Source organism: Patiria miniata, unplaced genomic scaffold (genome assembly GCF_015706575.1).
Source record: "Patiria miniata isolate m_02_andy unplaced genomic scaffold, ASM1570657v1 HiC_scaffold_22, whole genome shotgun sequence".
Lineage (NCBI taxonomy): Eukaryota > Metazoa > Echinodermata > Asteroidea > Valvatida > Asterinidae > Patiria > Patiria miniata.
In genome coordinates this window covers 6,527,023-6,541,893 of record NW_024037061.1, presented here as the reverse complement: position 1 = coordinate 6,541,893, position 14,871 = coordinate 6,527,023, and the positions used below count along the sequence as shown (strand labels likewise).

Below are 14,871 nucleotides of genomic sequence, written 5' to 3'. Positions count from 1 at the left end.
GGAAGGGTACTGCATCAAGTTTCCCTGTGATTCAATCCATGATTCTTTTTTATCACAGCCAAATGAGTTCTTGTAATCTCCAACCACACAATAAGCACATGTTAGTGTCTGGATTTATTCTTTACAATAAGCCCTTGAAGGTAATTTTCCATCTTCTAAAGTTTGGAAATCAGAGCAATACATATTCTTGAGCATTGCTTTATCTAAGGCCTACATGTACTTCTTCACATGACATCCAGCTATTGTTTCATTGTAATTGGTTCATTACCGGATAACCGCGAGCACATCGTTGACACCACTCCAACAGCTTCTGTTTGATGGTGCTAGCGTTGGGTACTGCCTGCATCCCAGTCCCTCTACCGAAGCCACCGCTTTCCCCCTCCTGTGCCTTGCCTCCAAACTTGTTCATCAGTGCATCTTTCTTCTTCTTGGCTGCCTCCATCTCTTTCTTCTTGCGTTCGTAGTCATCTTGCTTCCTGTACAGGAATTAGCGTTTACATTCTCAACAAAATTCCAAGGCACCAATACTGTCAACACACTTTTTAATTCACTTGATACCTTTCTGATGCAACTTTTAATATACATGTAGTGTTTTGCCTTCATTGACCAATCTACAGAAAATTCATAAATATACCAAACGCAAACCAAACATTACAGCGTACACCTCCTGGACACAACAGCCCAGCATAGGTCATTGATGCAATTCCTCATGATGGCTTTGTTTCCCAAAATATTCCCTTCTCCGATTCCCCCCCCCCCCAAAAAAAATTTTTGGTTGGTTATTAAGATATTCAATTGGTAAAATATTAACTACAAAATTTATGATGGAAAAAAACACATACTTTTTGGCCATGTATTCCTTCCAGTTCTTCTCTTCTTCTGCTCTCTTCAGTTCTCGTAGTTTCTTCTTCTCCTCCATTTCTGCCTCAAATTTGCTCACTGAGGTGGAAAAACATCAGTAAATCCATGTTTACTTCTTATTTACAGCAAGGCACTTACACGTACATGAGGGCATGATACAATCACTCTGTATACTGCGGCAAGGGCAGATCCAGGGGGGACAACGGGGGCAATGCCCCCCCCCCCCCCCCCCGGAAACCAATTTTTTTTTAAAAATTGACATTGCAATAAAGGCACGCACTGCGTACACCACCATCTTTTCCTAAAAAAAGATTGGTTAAAGTGGTCAGAAATTGACTCAGATCGCACCACAGAGCATCTAGAATCCAGAATTTTTTGAGGCCCTTAAGCGGGCCCCAAACCCCTCGCCGTAATTTTTTGACCCACTTGTGTTCTGGATCCGTTCTTGTATTGCGGCAAGTTGTACATGTATGTATAACAAATTGTGGTAAAACATATTTTGACTAGCTTTCCCCTAAAACTCCAGTAATTGACGGTTGGACCTAGTTTGGAACCAGACCACAGACAGTCGCATTACTGGTTGTTAGTACCTGTAATATTGTAATGTACATGTACAGCAGGGAGCCAGGATCATGAGCTTTCATGATGATATTTGACTGCACTTTGACTACAACCATTCTCAATATTTGTGTTAAGAAACAAAATACGTCAAAAATCAACCATTAAAGCTGCTTTTCCTGTGAGCACATTTAGTCAATTTATGTCTGTATTTAAACCAATTTTGAACTTTATACCCAACTACACAAGGGACACAAAAACAGATTGAAAATATGCATACGGAAAAGCGGCTCAAATTAACCAGTGGTCGGTGATCACTGCTATGTGAATGTTGGGTACCAGTGAATTATGACAATTGACAACTTACTTTTTCTGGCAGGGGTACCAGTGCTGGATGAAGATGTTACACTGGAACTAACACTGGAAGTCTTGGCTGAAAAACTACTACTGGTACCTGTCTCTGTGTACAGACAATTGAAGTCTAGAATTAGGGGAAAAGCAGGTTGTAATATGTTTATTCCAACGTCAGAAATGTTGCACTGGTGTCTTGCAATGAAGTCGCAGAATTCTGCCTTATCCACCACTATGCAATGGAATAATCTCTGTACGTAGTTTCTCATTAATTTTACGAGGTTCTTTTATCAGAAATGGTTATCTGTTCAGGGACTTACCTTCCTTTTTCACTGCTGTCGTATCCTGCTTCATACTTTCTGATTTTGTGCCTTTGTCTGTCAAGAAAACATAGATGAAAAAAAAAGAAGATTTTTACAACTGGGCTTCAAGCTTATTAACTGTAAATACGTTACTCACAATATATCAAAAAATAACTGACTTGCAGCATGTGCTGCCAATTTGTAGCTTAAAAGTTAGAACATGATATATTTTATCCAAAATTAAAGGTAATATAAAAAGTAACTGTCCCTGTAAGTTTCAGAAATGGATGGATTTGGGGGTTGGTATTTTATAGCAAATATTGTTACACTTGCCTGTTTAAAGTTTTGTGTTCAAAGATGCTGGGAAAAAAATGCTGTTCATGTAGTCTGCTTCCCTGACCCTACTTCAGATGAAATGGAGCAATTTATAGACGCTGGGGAACTGTCAGGTCAGGGAACCAGACCAGCAGGCTTGCACCTGTTCACAGATGTGTGACAGATTGCAAACAAATATGGACTAACTAAATTTGGTAAATCGGTGGCAGTATTTGAAGAAAAAAAAGGTCACTTCTTTCCACAGTGGTCAGCTGACCATTGTTGGAAATTGAAGAATTCCACTTTTCTTGAAAATGACAGCACACAAGGTGCCATGATTTCACAAGATGTTTGAGAGTATTATTTAGCTACAGTCAAATAAGGTATTTCATAATAATTTGGTAGTTTTGTTTTTTGATGTTTGCAAATGTTGTATATTACCTTTAACCAAAGTACACAGAACAATCAAGCAAAACTGAAGAATGCATATTATACAGGAGTCATTTTTTAAAGCTCAAAAATCTGGCCTCAGAGTTTTGAAGACTTAACTGGCAGATATAGTTTTGACCCAACAAGACTGCACCTAAAACATGCAGGTAAAAAGTTGGAAAGAATGGTTCTGTCTTTAAAAATGTAAATTGTTCTCTAATCAGGGTTCAGGTTGAATCACCTTCGGATTTGCTGTGTATTGTCGTGGTAACCATCTTGGCTCCAGGTCCCTCAATGACCGTTGTTGTCTTTGTTGTCGAACTCTTACCATCTGTATCCTCCACCTTCGTTGACGTTTTCACCGGCGTGCTGCTTGGCGGAGCGATGATTGTGTTGTTGTTGAGGGGAGTTTTGGCGACCGTTGTTGTGGTTTCCTTCTTGATGGGTGTGGTCTTGTCAAAGGCTTTAAGGCGGTGAGCTTTTGAGTCCTCTCTGTAAGCCAAGCGGTCTTCTAGAATTCCCTTCTCCTGGGCTGCTATCTGCTTGTCTTGTTCCTCTGTGATTGGTACCAAAAGAAATTGGTGATTTGGTTAATAAGGGCACAATTTTAAAGTGCCTCTTACCACAGCATTCTGTGCACACGATCACAATGGACTCTGGCCATGAGCAGCAGAGGGCAGTGTTTGACCACTTTCAAATACTCCAGTGGGAGGGACACTCTGTGTGCCCATACTGGATCACATACACTGTATATACAGCGTGAAGTATGCATGACTGCTTCTACTCTGAATGTGCACCAATGTGTAGCGTCTTTGCTTGAGCATTCAGGCGTCATTGGCAATACGTTTGAATGTCCCTCCCAGTTTTCTCTCTCAACTCTCTCTTTGTAACTCTTGAGGGGGTATTTGTGCACAGAAGTCCATAACCTGTGCCCAATATCATGGCTCTGCCAGCTTTAGTGAAAAATCCTCGCCAACTGTAGCAGTAAAACTCCAAGCAAACGGTTAAGTGTGTTTCATAGGAATTTTGGTTTTTGGGCATGCAAGCATCCTGTAAGTAAGGAGTCTGTGCTTACAGGGTTAGCACAGACTCCTATACTCACAGGATGCAGGATTTGTTGCCCTACCGATAGCGCTGTTAGCAGAGATTAGTGATCGTGTGGTTAGCACAGTCATGGTATTGGGTTCCGTTTTCAGGGTAAGGACTGAATTTCTGCACTAACTTTGTAAGGAATCCTTAGATTTGAGAAGTACGCTCATGTACATCAACTGTTCAAGCAAAAATTCATTGTTTACCTGTGAAATGCCTTTGAAATATGAGAGTGACTTTCTTTCATTACATACACAAACCATCAATTGTTGTTTTGTAATTCATAAAAACTGGTAATTTCTACTAATCATCTCATTTTCACAAGCAATTATGTAGTAGCTCAATTTTATCGTCAAGTGTAATTTATCTGCCATCTTGAAATGAAAGAAGGCAAAATTTCTTCATCAATTCTGACCAGAATGAAACCTTTGACTAAGAGACAATGGGGGAAAATGAGTTTCAAAGTCAACACTATGACGTCTTTGCATGTTCAGAATCCCAGGGACCTGATATCATGAGATGAAGACGTTTGATGAAGACTAATTGAGGGTTAGGCAGGCACAGCAGGCTGGATAACTCTGGACTGAGTCACAGCAATAAATACCAAAGGACTATCATCCATAACCCACGATACTGATCTGGGGCCAATTTCATGGTATTGCTTAACAGTTAGCAGAAAAGTTGTGCTAACAATTGTGCAAACCTTCAGCACTATTTCATGGGGTAGATGTACTAATTAAGGTTGTTCGCCCAAGGAGATTTCTATTGTTACATCACTAGTTTCAGCAACTTTTTCCTTTTGTGGCAAGCGTGCCTTTTGCTGTGCTTACTGCTTATGGTCTCCATGAAATAGACAGAGGTTTTTAGCAGAAAATTGAGCCCAGGACTTGGGCCATTACCCTCACAACTTCATGTTGCACTGAAATTCATTTGACGTATGAAAGAGCTTTCTCTATTTAACCATGACAATATGTATCAATTTAATGAAACCAACATCTCCCTACCTCTCCTTTTCTTGCGGATTTCTCTTAGTTTTGCTCTGATTTTTTTTCGCTCCTCAAATTCTGAGGCTGCCTCCAACTGTAAAACAACCAGTTAATTTGTGAATAAATGTTAATGTCATATTTTCAGAAAACAAAACATTTTAAAAGTGTAAAACTGCCAAAAATAATATAAAATAAAACATTTTATCACACTTTTCACTTCAGAATTCACAAGAAATTCAGGTTAAAAATACACACATAATGATAATTAAGTGAAACACAATGCACTCAAGCAACTAAAATGTTCCAATGACAACTTTCCCTACACTTTTAATATTTATGTTAAATTAACATTGTTGATTTAATTTTTTTAATTTCAGTCAGTGAAATCTACCCATTTTCCAAGCCCAACAGTGTGAGCTATCCTAACGGAAATTTGTCTAATATCTCGCTTTGAGACAGAGTTGATATCTTGCTGATCCCATCACACCTGTCACGTGCTGGTAATTACAGCAAACATTCCACTCCCCACAGGCCCTCTGCCAAGATCAGACTAACGTCCCTTGATCTGCGTCAATTTCAGAGCGAGGGACGCGGCCAACATTTGCCATCATCTCTCGGTTGGGTGGATAGTCTGTCTCTGTCATACTTCATCAAAAATCACAGACTGGTCTGAAAAATGGCCTTGTGTCTATAAACTTGATTGCTTAAAATATGCTCATCAATATTTCAGTTATAAAATGTCTAATTCTATTGTCTACATGATCAGCACAGTACATACATGTATAAAGCAGGGTTGAGTGTGGCAATCACATGTAAAAAGTGCAATATTACTGGATGAACAGAAACATTGTATGACACTTGTATCCAATCTGCAGAAAGTAGTCTGTCTGCAACAACGTTAGATTTCTCATGTTCCACTGAACTCTTTATGTTAAAGTGGAAACAACAGGCCCATTAAAAGCCCATAAAGATTTGTATTTAACCCTAAACCACCTCAATCCTGCAAAAACATCATTGCGGTTTGGGAGGATTTTGGAGGATTGAGGATGAATGGTGTTTGAAAAACATGAGAGTTTTGGAGGATTGAGGATGACTGGTGTTTGAAGAAGAGGAGGAGTTTGAAGGATTGAGGATGAATGCATTTTTAGAGGCAGGACTGTCTGACGATTGAAGGATTGAGTCGCTGGTATCCTTCACTTAAACATGAGTACACAATTTTGGAGTGGTATGGAGGATTGAGGATGGTTCCTAGCAATAAGGTCCTAGGGGGTTATAGGGTTAAGGCCATTCCTGTCAGTAAGCAATTTGCAATAGCTTTTGGGGTTTTAAAAAATTTTTTTTACCGACATCCATATTACAAAACTCCTCCAACTTCCAAAAATAGTCAACTTTTCACTTGTGTCATGTTGAACTTGCTTCCATGTTTAATCATTGAGATATAGCACTGAGCTCTCTGTAGAAAAGAATATGATTGTTTATCTTGAATATAGCAATTATCTGAAATGTGGACAAGTTTTAGCTGTTTACATGTACCGGCACCTCTAAGTTTAGTTTTATACAGTGAAAGAAAATTGTGAGGTTTGCAAATTTGCCACTGCTGTTACAAGTACATGTGTACAAATTTTACTCACAGTTGTGTTTGAAGAATGAACCAGGAGTTACTTTGCTCTCTAAAAAGCTTTTCATTCTACTTGAAGTTGCCTCCAAAAACACACTTTTGTCTTACCAGTTTTACTTCTTTTTTGCTAGAATCACAACGTTAGTCCTCTAACTTTTCTGATTTATATAAAAATATTTCAGGTCAATCCAGTCAGTAAGCAGTTTGCAGCAGTATTATTTAATATTGGAGTCCTACATGTACATGTACCAGTATGAAGATAGAATCCAACTTTATTCTACATCTATACATCAAAGAAAACTGTTTAATTCAGCCACAAATTATCCAACACATTCTTACCATCTTCTCCAAGGCTTCTTCATCCTCAACATCATCCACTGGCGGCATCTTGACCTTCCCTTCTTCTTTCCTCTCAGTTGGTGATTTCTTCCTTGGCTGTTCAGTCTTGTCAGTCACTGTCTTCAGGCCGGTGTGGTCTCCAATCCTTGGTTCAGAGCGACTCGACGTTCCAAAGCCCGATTGCGATTTGGATGAGGACTGCAAACAACAAACAAAACCAAGAAAATGACAATGTGACAAAAAATAAAAGTGAAAGTCACATGTATGTGATTTTGGATTATGTTTTCATCTTGAATGTGGCTTTATAGACAACACAAACTAAAATACATGTAATGTACGGTGTACATCCAAACAGAGTGATTCATTCCTACTGTCAACAATGGATTGTCTGAAAGACAAAGACGTAAAGATATGAATGTAAACATTAACAACTTGGCAATATTACAATCAGATAACTGTTGGCACAGACTGCAAAATTTACGTTCAATATGAGTGCTGAGTGCATTTAAGGGCTCTGTGCGCCTACAAAAGAGGGCGCCCTTTTACCTAGCAACAACGTCCTATGGGCGGGACACATACATTTTGCTGGTTGACGCGTGCGCACCATTCCTTGTGAGACGCACGGACACCAGGGGATTTGTACTATGTACACGCAGTGGCCGCGCTTCAGGTCAAAATATTGCAGTCAGGCAAGATGGCATTGTTCAGTCACCCCCAACTGTACTTACTTTGCCGGTGAGGGGGTACTTGTGAACGGAGCGGATAACCCGATATTTGGTGTTTTTCTAAGTAATGCTAAATTCACTATTAGGTTTTGCCCTTTTCCGGCATATTTTAGAATACAGCCTTTCATACAAGAATGTTCACTGTAGTAACTTCTCATTAAAATACTATTTTCCTACTAATTTGTGATTTACTACAATGAAGACACACAGAAGTAAGAAACAATGATCTATCTGTGGTGTTTAGTTGTGAGTAATGAGCTTTGTAAAGCAATTGGCAGCTGTTAATACTCAGCACTTAGGATTAAGTTATTAAATTCTTACTCTATATAATTTCATTACAGTTTTGTTAAAATCAACGAGCCGTTTTAGACCATTCAACTAATTTTGTGAAAATGGATAATACTGTCTGACCACAGAACTACTCACTACAGGTTAGTGAAGCAAATAGTACAAGTTCAAGTTGACATGAGAAATACATCTATTTCTGGAATGTCAGGAAGCCACCGAACACGGAATGATAATCTTCTGTGGACTGATATGTAGCAATCAAATCTACTGATTAGATGAGCAAGGAATCCATTGCACATTTTCTTGTAACAGACTCGCTGTGGAGGAGGTGTGGCGATCCCCCCACAGCAGCATTTCATGGACTCGAGTCTGGCCCAATCACTTCGAAAGAGAGATGGGCACTCGTTCCTGTGAACACAGGTCCGTCCCCCTTTACCTTTACTGCCTTCTTTGATTTTGAGAAATTCTGAACAATCATTTTCATCCCTGCAAGAATTGTTTATGGAAACCAGAAGACTGAGGTATGCTGAGGTACATGCATTCTAGTTTATTCAATAAGCGTTCTTGTCCGTCCCCCTTTACCTTTACTGCCTTCTTTGATTTTGAGAAATTCTGAACAATCATTTTCATCCCTGCAAGAATTGTTTATGGAAACCAGAAGACTGAGGTATGTATGCTGAGGTACATACATTCTAGTTTATTCAATAAGCGTTCTTTCGCAAGGATCAAGAGCTTTTTAACTGTAGTTTTACATTTCTTAAATTACCATCAATTTAAACATCTTGTAACTTTTAACCAAACCATTTTCAGTATATTAGGGATGAAATTGTCTATGTTCAGAAAGGTTTGAAATTGGACAAAGGGTCGGACGGATGCATTTCTTTCTATACTTCTATCTTTATCTCAGATTCAAAAGGTCTGATTCAGACGAAACTCAGAAAAATCTTAAGCCTGGTTTGTAAATGCCATCTTGAGAGTGAAGAGAGAAAATAAAACTTTCCTTGAGATAAAATCTATCACATCTAGAAACACGTTCACTTGGAGTTCTAAGAAACAATTGGCTGAAGACAATCCCTGCAAGCTTCAGACTGTGTACAAACATCACTGGGCCTAAACTATCCAAGATTCTTGGAGTCATATGGTCAACCAACGTCATCCCTAGAAAATGTCATCTTCAGCATCTTGACAAGGAGATGAGGAGCGTGGATGAGGCAGGATGGACCACATTCCTGGGATAACTCTACTAGCATTGAAAGGGAAGACCCACAGAAAATGTTCACAGAGATAGCTGAAATATCCATCATCTCTCTTCTTATACAGAGTTTATTGTGCAAGTTCCAATGACTTAATTTGTATTTCTGATGTTGCTTCTGTATCGGATTTGATTTTATTAATTACTTAATTTAAAGACATCCTGGAAGATTTGATACCTGTATTAAATGAACGTTTACTTCATAAACTCCCTTTCTACCGGTAGATAATATTTCTTTTTAAGCTTTGCGTTATTCTAATAGTTTTTGCCATCCATCACAGCTTTGAAGGCTTGCCTACTATGGTACCTACTGCTTGTGGTGCTATACGATCTTTGCCTCCAACAACACCGACACTGAGGTCCGATACCCGGATGTACATGTATATGGCCAGGTTATGAGAGAGTGTATTGCCATTCCATGTTTTAGATTTTACTGGATGAGGGAAAAAGTTGAGATCCACCGGGCTGCCTACTTTCACGCATTGTGCGGGAGACTCATGCATTTCAAGTTATTCTCACGCCCTCACGCCCACACGGGATTATTCACGCTAATACATGATTGACTCCAAACTCGAAAATGGCGTTTAAATGATGATCTTTTGCACACACAAAAATTGGTTAAAGTGGTCAGAAATTGCCTCAGATCACAACAGAGCTAGCGTCTAGAATCCAAAACTTTCCACGTCCCATATGCAGGCCCTAAACCCCACGCCATCAGGGCTTCGCGCTTCATGCTCGCATTCGTTCTGATCAAGCTCCATCGCCCAATTCTTACACTCAGCTTTTACTCAAAAATGGTAGCCCTGGATCCATCTAAATAATATACATGTTGCAATGGCACAAACGTCAAGGTTCTAACGAAATAATTAACAATGTCATTATCACATTCCTAAGGCAATGGGAAAATAGCATGAAAGTCCACTATTGGTCAATGTAAAACACAAGACACCATGGTAACCAGCAGTCTGGTTACCAAGGTAATGAATAGTCTGGGGTCTAGAGACCAGCTGATGTCATGTAGTTGACACATTGATGTGACTTCTCTTGGGGCCTACATCATGTGTGGTACCTTGACTACATTGTAAGGTCACCAGGTCAAAAGGAGGTGTTAACATTTACAGGCTTTTTCAGTTGCTGGCACTAAATAATGTTTCTATCTGGACAGTGTCAATATGCTGTGTAAACATAAGAGACTGTGTGTTTCTGTGTTTATTATTTTTATTATTAGTTAGTCGGCATTAAAAACACTACAAACAACAAACATTCACAAAATATTGAAACAAAAAACAAGAAAACAAAAATGAAAGCCAGAGGCATATGCCCGAAATTAAAAAAGTTTACCTAAAAACTGTGACCCGAAAGCCTTCAATTCCAACACCTCTGGCTACACAAAAATATATAAATCTATACAAAATCTATAAAAGTTTATTGACAATAAACACTGCTTGGTTATTTTCAGTTTCCTTAGTTTGTGCAAACAATTCATAGTTAAATAGTTTTGGTCTCTGTTGAGTATATTACTACTAATGCTTTCTGGAGGGGGGGCTGGTGCTTCAGTTTTAGTGTAAATATGTGGATTTTGGATGATTTTGGACAGACCTGAAACTAAGGACAATTTGAACAGTTGCAATAAAATGGTCAAAGGTTAAAGATGCTTGAGGTATGATACAATACTGAACTTTTGTGAAAATAAGGTGAAACCAAGGTAATATTATCATTTTCCCTCTTTTTTTGAGAGGGGGGGGGGAGACTTGGGGTTGCCACACAGAGATACATCTGGGTTCATTCAATCAGCATAACCACCACAATTTGACAGGGTGTACTTTGTTCACAGCCAGGCCCTAGAGGAACCAAACCTGACCCTATTGGGAGTAACACAATGCCCCAAAATATGGCCCATTAGTAATTGTTTATACAAAACAGATCAAAGACATTGAACATTACGAAAACTGAAGTGGGGATCAGTTGCAAAACTCTGAATAGAAATATTAGAAAACCACGAGTATCAGGTGTCCAAGTTATTGCCAGAATTGTTGTTTTTGCAAAATACAAAGTCAGATTTCTTTCTCAGGAGACAGACTGCCAGACTTGCACAATCACCTGGAATTTTTTGAACCACAAAAGAAAAAACAGTTCATTTCCACAATGAATTATGTAAGCTGGCTGCAGGGTCTGACAGCCTCCATTTGCTATGTGCAGGAAAGCCAGGAAAGTAACGCTGCCTCAGTATGAAAAACAAAGTGTTTAAACAAACTAAAGAGATTGACTTTAAAGGGTCCATGCAATGTAATTTGTGTAAATGCTATCTTTGAAAAAGCACCTTTGTGTACCCGTATTCCCAATTTTGTTTTGCCAGTTTGAAGGATATTTGGTGCCTTTTTGGCTTTTATGGTAATTAATATATATTCATGAGCAAAACTGTGATATCATTCCAGGCAGAAACCTCACTGTTACAGATACTTCAGCACAAAACGTTGCTAGAATTTCGGATATTTTGCTGTCATAAACTTTCTTTTCTTTGGTGATTCGTTGTTGTGTAAATACATGGCAGTAAGCCAATGAGCAACCCTTTCTCACAAATGTTTTCAATGAGCACATTTTTGGTTCACAATTTGAACAGAAAATCCCTAAATTGAACAGTGTCTTCCTGAAATGACATCACAGCTACAGCGTCCTCAGTTGTCTGGAAAAGCATGGACATTTGTTTCATGTTTAAAGAAGTGCACTTTTCAATAAAAATTAACCAAAAAGGGATGTCAAATAGTTTTCATACCCGTGTTCTTAAGAAAATTCATCACAATGTAACAAGTCCTAAAACACAAAAATCACACACTTAATACATTTAAACAAAACTTGTAGATCAGCTTACATGTATGTTTGCAGCTGTGTGGGCTTCAGAGACCTCGCTGAATCAATACAAATTGCAACAGTTATATGTAGATGAATTTTTGTTGATTCAGGAAATTAGAACTTTGAAGATGATGGCTGAATGTTTTGATGAAAACATTTTTTATTCAAGAAATGTTCGGCTGCAAACAATACCTCCTGAATGCAATAGAGAAATGTCTTCAGAATAAATGTAAGAGTCCTTGCAATACAAAAGTTTGTTCTTAATCCAAACTTGACAAAAATTAACCCTTGACTTTATATTTCATATCATTTAACATCATCATTTAACCCCCAAACACCAACAATTGGTTGTGACAGTCATTGTTCTTTCCTTCTATGAAACTGTTGCTTGCCCCTGAAATTACAGATTGCAAATCAGGTTCACATTGGAACCGGTGTGGCAGGTAATTCTGTCCCCCCTGGTAAATGTGTCCCCCCGGACAGATCTACCGGGTCGTGACCCGGTAAAACTGTCCGGGGGGACACTTTTACCTAGGTAAACCTGTCCCCCTCTAGGTAAATCTGTCCCCCCTGCACGACGTTAAATGTGTCCCCCCTGGTAAATGTGTCCCCGTGCAACGTCACAAGTCTAGCACCCAGACTGTATATTAGTGAAGTTATTAACTGTTTTTGCGCGGCACCTTGCTAAATTCGGGAATGGTGCTTACGTCAAAGCACAACTCCCGTTTTGATGACGACTTCGGGAGCGAACGATTTGCATGGTGGGCGTGCGCGCGATACCGCACCTACGGGCGGCGCCAGGGCCGCGGCCGGGGATCGGGACAGGGACAGCATTGCACCAGCAGCAGCTAGGCCTGCGGCGCGGTGACCCGTGTCGCGTATAATTTTGCCAATTCTCCTCATTGAAGTCCGCCATGACAGTCACACGCGTATCGGCGGCTGATGCGCGTGCGCGCTAGCGATAGGTTGAGTATTACTACGCGTGCCTTCTTGCAGAAACATAGATCGGTTGATTAACATCTAAACGTTAATTTCATTTTGATAATTATTGATGAAGGGTGGAAAAATCTAAAAATGTATACCTGTGCGCTGAACTATCAATATAACAACTTATGCGTGCAAAACTAGGGGGGACAGAATTACCTGGAGGGGGACACAATTAACGGGACAGGGGGGACACTTTTACCTAGGTAATTCTGTCCCCCCGGACACTTTTACCGGGGGACAGAATTACCGTCCACACCGGAATGACTTAAATTGATGACAGTAAGGAAAGTGCTGGTTGGGAATATGTAACCAAAGGAATGAGTACCCAGGCTAAGCAAGGAAGAGACAAATGTGACAAACATGGCTGTGTCCGAAACGAGCTTCCAGAGCTACGGCTACGTCTATTGACAGCGAGTCCCCGTAGCTCTAGACAGCTGATTCGGATGCAGCCTATGAAGTTGAAGGATTGGACAAAAAGTTGGAGGGGGAAGAACATGCATCAGCTTGACTATGATAAGTGTACAGTAAAATAATTAAAATTTGCAAAAATGAGTACTTTTTGTAAAAATGAGTTATTCATGGACATAAAAAGTCACTGTGTTGGGTTCAGAATATCAAATCTTGCTCAAATTCATTGCAATTGCAACCCAAACAATGTGCTTTTTTATACAAATCCCCAAAATTATTGTGATCCTTTTAGCAAATGGATATCATTACATGTAACTGTAATTATAAAATGTGTGTTTTACTGAAATGGACAATGTATGTATGTATTTAAAGGCTATGAAAAAATAGATGCCAACAAACAATGAACAGTAACATGAACAAACTGAATATTATTACTTATTTTTATTGTATATTTATAACAAACTAAAAAGACCCAGAAAAAACGAACAGCCTAAGCCTGTTCCTGAGTTGTAAATAAGGAATAAGGAAGTTTGTTATTGTGTAGAAGGGCCAATGTAAAGCTATTTTAATGCAATCCTTGAAAATACACCTTTGTGTTCCATTTAACCCTATTTTAAATTTTCGTTTTGCCATTTTCAAGGTTATTTTGGTGTCTGTTTGGTGTTTATGCTAATGCCAATTTCCATATTCATAGGCAAAAGTGTAATGTCATTCCAGGCAGAAACCTCAATGTTTTCAACAACATGCACATTTGTAATTCAGCACTAAAAGTTGCCAGAATGTTGGATATTTTGCTGTCCTAAATGTGATTCATTGTTGTGTCAGTACAGTAGGCCAGTGAGCAAATATCTCACAAATGTTTTCAACGAGCAAAATTATTGGTTCACAATTTGAACACAAAAGGAATGAACTGAAGAGTGTCTTCCTAAAATAACATTACTGCAACATCGCCTTCTGTTATCCGGAAAAGCATGAACATTTGTTAAATGTTTAAAGAAGTGCACTTTTGAATACAAGTAACCAAAAAGGGATGTCAAATAGTTGTCATTATATGTTCCTGACAAATATTCCTACCACGAACCCTTTAAGCTGTGTCAGGATTTTCCAGTTTCACAACATAGTTTGTGTTTGCACTCAGTTTAAGGTCATCATAACTCCCTTCTCCATTCCAGGAAATTGGGCAATTTGAGAGTGTTTGTTTACTCCTGGAAGGGTGATTGAATGACCCTGGATTCAGGTGACTGTGGGTGACTTGGGGGGGGGGGGGGGGTTGCAGATAGGCTCAATGAGTAGTCATGATTGAATAGTCAATGACTGTTCTCAGCTGTTGGGACCATGAGTAGCCTATGGTGTCATCCTTTGCTAGTAGTTTGAGCTCCCTCTATGGATGATATCCAACCAGTGGAAGGCAAAAATGTTTTTTATCGGGAATGTGGATAACTAAGATTTTTTTTTCTCCAAAGAAATCACATAGAGAAACTGACTAGGTGCATTACATGTCCTATTTTAAGGT

At 39.2% G+C, this 14,871-nt stretch overlaps 1 protein-coding gene across 3 annotated transcripts in view; it reads right to left on the bottom strand.

Annotated features, from left to right (window-relative positions):
* Positions 1 to 14,871, bottom strand: part of LOC119730695 (smoothelin-like) — a 76,704-nt gene that overhangs the window by 5,184 nt on the left and 56,649 nt on the right. For 2 of the 3 annotated variants that reach the window (XM_038203692.1, XM_038203693.1), the window contains 7 exons: positions 6,849 to 7,046; positions 4,910 to 4,985; positions 3,058 to 3,372; positions 2,091 to 2,147; positions 1,787 to 1,879; positions 843 to 939; positions 269 to 476 (listed from right to left, as the gene is read on the bottom strand). In XM_038203692.1, the coding sequence (XP_038059620.1) occupies positions 269 to 476; positions 843 to 939; positions 1,787 to 1,879; positions 2,091 to 2,147; positions 3,058 to 3,372; positions 4,910 to 4,985; positions 6,849 to 7,046 (1,044 nt within the window). The remainder of the gene's footprint in view (positions 1 to 268; positions 477 to 842; positions 940 to 1,786; positions 1,880 to 2,090; positions 2,148 to 3,057; positions 3,373 to 4,909; positions 4,986 to 6,848; positions 7,047 to 14,871) is intronic. The other variant, XM_038203694.1, reaches the window with a different exon arrangement.